The 8,042-nt window shown below is 41.5% G+C and overlaps 3 protein-coding genes across 4 annotated transcripts in view; 1 reads left to right on the top strand and 2 right to left on the bottom strand.

Annotated features, from left to right (window-relative positions):
- LOC104808104 (V-type proton ATPase catalytic subunit A-like) overlaps positions 1-3,184 on the bottom strand; it is a 5,498-nt gene extending 2,314 nt beyond the window's left edge. The window contains exons 1-15 of one of the 2 annotated variants that reach the window (XM_010533636.2): positions 3,078-3,184; positions 2,766-2,883; positions 2,334-2,460; positions 2,111-2,166; positions 1,965-2,021; positions 1,721-1,832; positions 1,588-1,625; positions 1,379-1,480; positions 1,086-1,142; positions 913-984; positions 729-830; positions 579-641; positions 364-496; positions 122-228; positions 9-34 (exon numbers count right to left, since the gene is read on the bottom strand). In XM_010533636.2, the coding sequence (XP_010531938.1) occupies positions 9-34; positions 122-228; positions 364-496; positions 579-641; positions 729-830; positions 913-984; positions 1,086-1,142; positions 1,379-1,480; positions 1,588-1,625; positions 1,721-1,832; positions 1,965-2,021; positions 2,111-2,166; positions 2,334-2,460; positions 2,766-2,843 (1,130 nt within the window). In that variant the 5' untranslated portion in view covers positions 2,844-2,883; positions 3,078-3,184. Of the gene's footprint in view, positions 1-8; positions 35-121; positions 229-363; positions 497-578; positions 642-728; positions 831-912; positions 985-1,085; positions 1,143-1,378; positions 1,481-1,587; positions 1,626-1,720; positions 1,833-1,964; positions 2,022-2,110; positions 2,167-2,333; positions 2,461-2,765; positions 2,914-3,077 lie in introns of both variants that reach the window. The other variant, XM_010533637.2, reaches the window with a different exon arrangement.
- Positions 3,185-3,336: 152 nt separating this feature from the next.
- On the top strand, positions 3,337-6,060 carry LOC104808103 (reticulon-like protein B22). Its single transcript, XM_010533635.1, has 4 exons — positions 3,337-3,706; positions 4,761-4,902; positions 5,535-5,604; positions 5,753-6,060. The coding sequence occupies exons 1-4, from the start codon at positions 3,540-3,542 to the stop codon at positions 5,866-5,868; spliced, it is 495 nt and encodes a 164-aa protein (XP_010531937.1). The 5' UTR covers positions 3,337-3,539; the 3' UTR covers positions 5,869-6,060.
- Positions 6,061-6,246: 186 nt separating this feature from the next.
- Positions 6,247-8,042, bottom strand: part of LOC104808102 — a 2,554-nt gene continuing 758 nt past the window's right edge. Inside the window, exons 2-4 of the mRNA XM_019201961.1 lie at positions 7,738-8,010; positions 6,700-6,802; positions 6,247-6,494 (exon numbers count right to left, since the gene is read on the bottom strand). Of these exons, the coding sequence (XP_019057506.1) occupies positions 6,729-6,802; positions 7,738-8,010 (347 nt within the window). The 3' untranslated portion in view covers positions 6,247-6,494; positions 6,700-6,728. The remainder of the gene's footprint in view (positions 6,495-6,699; positions 6,803-7,737; positions 8,011-8,042) is intronic.

The following is an 8,042-nucleotide window of genomic DNA, read 5'->3' as shown; positions in this document are numbered from 1 at the left end:
AGGCGGGTTATCCACTATCGGCAGGCATTTCAGCCTAACAAAACAACATAATTCAGACACAAATAGAGCAGAGAATTATGATGACGATCCATGCAACAAAAACTGAAACTAAAATCATTACCAGACGTCCAGAAATTTCTCTCAATGCTTCTGCCCACCGCGAAGTTGAGTCTGCCATCATACTAACATTGTATCCCATATCTCTAAAGTATTCAGCAATAGTGATTCCTGGAGTTTCATATTATAGTAAAGCTAAAACTTGTCAGGGGGTCATAAATGAAAAAGTTCTAATGAGGAAAAACAGCTTCTCCAGAACAATAAACCCAGTATTCCTCAACAGCATATGCCATGCTTAGAGATTACCTGTGTAAATTGAAGCTTCACGAGCGGCCACAGGCATGTTAGATGTGTTGGCTACAAGTGTTGTACGCTTCATGACAGATTCCTCACGACCATCAGGCAATGTCATTGTCAATTGTGGGAAATCCATAAGCACCTAAATGGTAAGAGACCATTACGCTAAGCTTCTAATGCTCCAGAAGTAAAAACCACATTCAGATTGAGACAAGAATGTGTACCTCAGCCATTTCATTTCCTCGCTCTCCACAACCAACATAAACAACAGCGTCAGAGTTGGAGTACTGTGCATAAGAAGAAATTAGCTCAGGAAAGTCCACAATATCCAGTTATTGACTGAACAGGGCTGATATGCGGCTCACAAAGCTTACCTTTGAAAGTGCCTGACTGATAACAGTTTTTCCACAACCAAAAGCACCGGGAATGGCACAAGTTCCACCAAGAACAGAGGGGAAAAGGGCATCAAGGACACGCTGAAATAAAGAAAAAACATGTCAGCAAAGCATACCTTCAATGAGAATAATCACTGTAAATAGGAACTGCTAGAGTAGTCACCTGTCCAGTAAGTAGAGGGGTATCGGCTGCAAGCTTTGATGCAACGGGCCTAGGTGTACGCACAGGCCAGGACTGAAACAATTTCAAAAGACAAAAACAAAAACAAATTAATAAATGGAGTGGAATTGCTTCGAGATTTTGAGGGTAGGAGGTTTAAGAATCCAGATCGAAACCTGAAGCATAGTGAACTGTTTCTTCACCCCCTGGAATTCAAGCTCAAGCACTGTATCCTGAAAAATGAATATAGAAGTCAAAATACAATCCAATAAGTATGATCTAGCAACTGCTTACTAGTGCGAGTCCAACACTGCACCATTAGCCATAAATTAGTGTGGCATTTAAAAGAATCTATTCCAGAAAAATAAAGTAACATAAACTAAAAATACATCTATACAAGAATTTCAGATCCAACAAAATGGAGATAACAAAAGGTTTTAAAAATGTTCATAGAATCTGAATAACAAACCTTAAGGGAATATTGACCAGCAGGAGCAATGTAAGTGATCGTCCCCAGGGCATCAGGAGGAAGGGCAACATGGTGTTGCATCAAACTGTTCTCAAATACAGTCTGCATTTCAAAGGTTTCTTTGGCTTTCAGAAAACCCATTCCCAGCGCAAAATGCAGAGACAAATGTGATTCATTTTCCAAAAAAGAGAAGGGGCCGATAAACTTACAGCATACAAGTCACCACCAGTTACAGCGTCACCCTCGCCTGAAACCAAGTTGAATTTAGAGACCATCAAGCTTCAAAAGGTATGACACTATGATCAATTTCAACATAGCAACATATGCAGCAGGAAACAGTACCTAGTTTAGTTGGCTGGAACTCCCAAAGAACATCTTTGTCAAGAGCCGGAACAGACACACCACGAGGGATGTACACATCACCGGATCTCTTGGCAATAGTTTTCAAAGGCCTCTGTCAAACCAAAAAGAAATGACACAGTAAAAGAACAATGTGAAGCCAGAATCAGTAATCTGTAATGTCCATAACCAAACATAAGGCAGAAAACTTCACATATCAGGTGAGATTCTTAGTTTGAAACTGAACCTGAATCCCATCAAAGATATTTCCCAGAATTCCTGGTCCAAGCTCGACCGATAGAGGCTGCAAGCAAAATTCAGACAATATTAGAAGCTAGTTGCATATACAATCCCCAGTAGAGGCAAAACACCAAGATGAAGATATGATGAGACCTTGTGTGTACGGAGGACAGGATCATTAACCATCAAACCAGCTGTCTCCTCGTAAACTGACAACAAAGACCCCCATCAGTTACGAGATCTTATACATACAAAAGGACACATAAAATGTTCGAACCAACAGCTTATCTGCCGGATGACAAAGCACAAATCAATACGAGATTAAAAAAATTAAGTGAATAGTGTTTGTATACAAAGGACAAGAACGAGATATAACCTTGGATTGTAGCAGAATCTCCCTCCAGCCGAATAATTTCACCGATCAAATTATCATGCCCTACACGCACCAGTTCGTACATAGCAGCACCAGCCATACCATCAGCAACAACAACAGGCCCTGAAACCTGCATCACAATACTTGAAAGATTATCAATCTGATTCCTGACCAGTGATTCTAACAGGGAAATAGTCAAATCATCAAAACGTTATGGATCGAATCGTATTTTACACGGATCAGAGATTCACATGGAAATCACTTAACTAAAAGAATCAACCTATTCGGCCCCTACAAAAGAAGAGCAAAAACAAGGACGCCACAGTCGCAGACAAATCCAATTCGCCCACCGATCTCACCATAAACGTATATAGTGATCCTCAAGGAACTTGAACAGAGAGGAAAATAATGAAACAAGATCGACGAACAGGATACCTTGCGAACATAACCATACTCGCTCTCCTTCTCAGAATCCTCGAAGGTGGTGAGTTTTCCTCCGTAAAACGCCGGCATTTTCTCAGACGAAGGCAACCCGAGACTCAGAAACTCAAACCTGTTAAGACGACGAAACAATGTTCAACTCCTGAAATTCCGAGATCCGATCAACAACGAAAAAGAAACCAATAAGAAATCAGCGAAAAACCCAGAAGCAGATCGATCAAAAATCAAAACCCCATGGTTGACTTCGAAATCGAACTATTCGAATAATCAGAAACGAAAGAGATTAGATGCGGAGAGAGATCGTACCAAGTGAAGAAGAAACAGGAGGTGCAGTCACAACACGGAAGCGGATGCACGTACAATGACAGACTTGAAGGAGCTGATCCTTTGGACAAAACAAAAAATTAATCGGGTGCATGCACACACACTTAAAGCCCGTGGAATCATTCTGCTTGAGCGCCACGTGGTGCATTGTTATGGGCCGTTTACGAAGATTTTGTCAACGGCCCAATAACGCGGCCCATTCAACCATTGGTCGAAGTTTTAAAAAAAAGCAGCAGTTGGGGGAAAAATCAATATTCCTGGCGACGGCCATTTCGATGCAGATCGAAAAGATCTGAACTTTCTCTGAGAAAACAATGTTCAAAGTGGTTGCTGATCCAGTCAGAAAATTTGGAAAGAACCCTGTGGGTAGTTAAAATTTTCCCGGAAAAATCTGAGAGAAAATAAAGGAAAATACAGTTTCTACCGGGAGAGAGAAAGAGAGAGATGGGAGACGTGGGGAAGGCGATGGGAGTGCTGATAAGCGGAACTCTGGTGTATTACCACTGCGCTTTCCGCAACGCAACGCTTCTCTCTCTCTTCTCCGATGTCCTTATCGTTCTCCTTTGTTCCCTCGCCATTCTTGGTCTCCTCTTCCGACAACTCAACATCTCGTACGTGTTCTCCATTTTCCTCCCAAATTTTCCACTTTTACTGCTATTCAGTCTGTCCGCGATAATGGGTTTTGTCTTCGCTATCTGAGTTCGCTTGGGTTTGGAGGGGTTTTCTGTTTGGAAGCCTGGAAATTTTGAGAATTGAATCTCCTTTCGATCTCGGGGAGTGTGGTGCTTATTGGGTCTGTTTGTGAATTTGAGCTTTCCATGCTAGTTTCCGTGTGCGCGCTAAACCGATCTGGAAATGGAAGTTTTTTCCTTCATATCTGATTTGTTGAGTTTATTGTTTAACATCTGTTGTTGTCGGATCTTTATGGATCAGAGCCTAGACTGTTCAGGAATGAGGACTTAACTAACTTATTGTCTGTTTTATCTATTTGAGTAAAAGGGTATGCTTTTCTTCCCTATATATCACATGCAAAGTGGCTTTGGGAATTGATTTAGGTTGTCTTGGTGTTGGTCTTCTTTGAGATGCTGACAGAATTTTGGAATAGGAAGTTCATGTTCTCTTCCATCTTGTTCTATCATGTCGATCAATTCCATTCTTACTTTGATCATTCTCTGAAATGCCTGGGCGTTCGAGTTTCTTCCTCTCCGGTGCACAATGTGTAGTTATTTCCATTCTGTTGTTTCTTTTGGCTCTCAGGCATAAATGTTCAATCCATTTGTTCAGTAGGTTTTCATTTTCAGTGCTTTGGGAGCGTTAGGTGTTGGTTGCAATTGTATAAGGGTTCTCTGTTGTTCTTATTCGTAGTATCGTCTCTCAGTGCTTTGACAAAAAAGACATAACAGTCATTTTCAGTCATTTTCAGTGCTTTGACAAATTTAGGACTGGAGTATTTGCATTAATGTTCTTATTCGTAGTATCGTCTCTCTGTTAATCTTCACATATGTTCGTCACCAATGTTATGTAGTTTTCTGTTTAGGTATGACTGTTATGTCTTTTTTGTCTCTGAGCCATGTTTGCAGTTGTCTCTTTCGTCCTCTGCTATTTACGTGTTTGAAAAATCGTGTTCTTAAGCCTTCATCATTCACAAAAGAACTTTTTATGAAGGGTACCTGTGGATCCGCTAGAATGGCAGATATCGCAAGACACAGCCAATAACATCGTTGCACGCTTAGCTAATACAATCGGAGCAGCTGAATCTGTTCTCAGGGTTGCAGCAACTGGGCATGACAAGAGACTATTCGTTAAGGCAAGTACTATGAGTTCCACACCTTCCCTTTTCTTTACTTGAGACAATGTTCTTCAGATCAAGCGTTCTGGGCCTTAAGGGGCCTATCGAAGCGTTTTTTCCCAAACTTACGGAGTTTGGGAATCCATCCGTTGAACACAATTCAAGGTATGTTCCGGATCAAACTCTTCGATAACTTTATTAAAACGTGAAAAGCTCTATAAATAGAGCAGAAGACAAGCAAAACTTGGCCACCATTGGTGGCTAGGGTACTCGGCCAGCCTAGGGTCCCAGCTCAAAAACGTAAAATAGCGCCCCCAAACCCTCTTGAGAATAAAACCCTAAATCCAAATCACCTAACTAAACCCGAGTATTAATCTTCTTCCTCGGCCTCTTAATGCTTCGAAGCTCTAGGCTAAGTCCTCTCGTGCTGCTGCTTCTTCGGCTGTACTCTTTCATTTCCCCTGACGCTGATAAGTGAAACTCTATCACAGTTCTTCACGCTGTGTGTTCAGCCATCAAATTTCTGCTATACGTCTTACAAATTCAAAAGATAATCACATCATTCTCCAAAACTCTTAGCAATCAAACGGAGAACAGTCATTTGTATCCTAGGCAGAAGACGTGAACCTCGTGGTATTTCTTCATTTCAGGTCGTTATCTGCCTCTTCTTGCTGTCAGCTCTGGGCCGACTCATATCCGGTGTTACCGTTGCTTATGCAGGTAAGCCAAACCATTGGCGTGATATCATTTTTTTTAGCTTTCTCTCCAAGAAGAGAATAAAGGTTAAAACAAGGGAAAACAGGAGTATGCTTGTTTTTCTGCAATGGCGGATTAGGTTTCTTGACTGATTTCTTCTGCCCTGAAACAGGACTGTGCTTGTTCTGTCTCTCCATGCTCTGTCAGAATTCGCAGTCTTTTGGGAATTGCGTACTGAAGCGAAGAAACGGAGAGGTTTTGGAACAAGATAGACATGCTGATTCCTAACTTTGTACACCTTGTCTTTTTCACTTCTCTGAGTTCATATTCTGATGATAGTTTCAGGTAGTTACCATCTCTGTACATGCCTCTTGTTCAATATACACTTGATTGCATTGGATCTTGCCCTTCACACATCCGTTTGTGTGTAAACGATCGAGTTCTCCAATCATTATTAAAAAACAAAAATCCTTGTGTGAATATCCTCGTTATCGAAAATACTTTCTCAGTCATTTTCTGGTTTAGAGTTGAGTTTTTTTCTCGGAGAATCTATAGATGTCACTGCTGTTAGTTCCATGGCCGGTCTAGAAATCCAGCCACATTGTCATGTGGATATGTCTTTCCACTAAAGCTACAATCTTTAATTCCTGATGCGGGACAGAACAATTGGAACCTGAACCTGGAAGCTTATGCGTAGAGAGAGATATATATACAACAGATGGAATTGTTCTTTGAAGATTACATCAAACAGATTACGACTGCTACAAACACCTTTTCTTATTCCGATTTCACGTTTCAGAGCATCAGAAGGAACCAGGAGCCAGAGAAAGGCTTTCTCTACCTAGCTTAATCCATGCGTGGCTGTGTTCGCCTCTCCGGATTCGTGTTCTTGAAACTACACATCTTGAAGAGCCCTGCAGAATCATTAGATTTTGTTTCAGATACTGGGAGAGGCATTCATTCAAAAGATGAACATCCAAAGCAGTTCTTGGTCGGTATTAGCCAAGATTATGTCACAGACTTTGCAATCTTTTACTCTGTAAAATCATGGATAGATGTAGTGTCCATCCATATGAATCATTTCCATAATTAAGAGGGTGAGACTAGGTCATGACTTACCCAAACGCCACTCGAACCGGTTGTGTAATCTACCCTTCCTCATCCTCGGACTGATACGAAGTATTTGAAGTCATCTCTGTCTCCACCGGATGTGGCTGTACACCTGAAATTCAAGGAAAAAACACAAGCAAAGGAGGTTAACCCGATAAACAAAAATGATAAAACATAGGAAATTTCCATTCATGTCTGCTGAACTATTAATATCTCATTAACAAAAGTTACATGCATCTCAGGATTTGAACCACTTCATCCTCATATCACAGTTACCCAAGACGTAGATGACATGGTCATCACGGCATGAACCAATTAACCAAAGCGCCTCCAAAGTCTAAATATGTTAGAAGCTACTCAAGTTTGCAAATTGAGATACAGTAATTATCCAAGATGATGAAATTCCCATCTTGAAGGCAACAAGAAAAACCAACACACTTCAAAGAAAAACCTTTTCCATCGTAACCCGAACTACAAAGAACATACTCTTCTAATAACAAGGTTCAGATATCGTTATCAACATTAGTCTCGCGTTAAATCGATGTTGTCTGAACCGATAACAATTTCCAACAAGAGCAAACAAAGACAACTATAGGAACCACAGAACAACCTGTACAAGTACAAGCCAATCTATTGTTAACTGCATCAAATCCCATTCTTCTTCACAATGCCCTTTTGATTGCAAATCCTTAGGTACAACAGATGAACAGACAGCTACACACAACCCTCCCTTTGAATATCAAGACAAGATTACAGTGAAATGTTAAAACTTTGATCATGGGTTGATTTCGATAGCTTTTGGGTTGCAGCCAAATACCGTAAAGATTCGGTTATTGCTACACATATATCACAATCAAAGCTTCACAGATCATTAAGCGTTATCAATCATATTACTTTGATCCAATTGCACGTACTTTTGGATACACACAATCACGGGATCGATCATGAATCTGGGTTTTTCAACAACTATCAGCATCATCAATCAGAACATCAAAACCGACTCCGAATCAACATTCATCAAAACCAAATCACAGATTCCATAGTCACCTTTGATAAAGTAATCAGAAGAAGGCCATCCCCGAGACGAAGTGGTGGAGAGGTATTCATCGTCAGTCATCGGATTCGCCAGCTTCGCGACGAGCTGCGCGATCCCATGTCCCTGGGATCTCGGAGGTGGGACCCAATACGACGACCCTGGGACAAAGGGGAGCCAATCAGGTGCGGATCGGCGCACGATAATACGGTGGACTGCGTCCTCCAGCTTCTGGATGAGAGGATCGGCCTGCGACTGCGACGCGGCGGTGTCGACCTCGTGGAGATCGCCGCCGTGATTGGCGCGGCGGGCGGGGGGG

This window comes from Tarenaya hassleriana, unplaced genomic scaffold (genome assembly GCF_000463585.1).
Source record: "Tarenaya hassleriana unplaced genomic scaffold, ASM46358v1 Cleome14, whole genome shotgun sequence".
In the NCBI taxonomy this organism is placed as follows: Eukaryota; Viridiplantae; Streptophyta; class Magnoliopsida; order Brassicales; family Cleomaceae; genus Tarenaya; species Tarenaya hassleriana.
The sequence above is the reverse complement of the archived record's forward strand: the minus strand, read 5'-3'. Positions and strand labels throughout refer to the sequence as shown.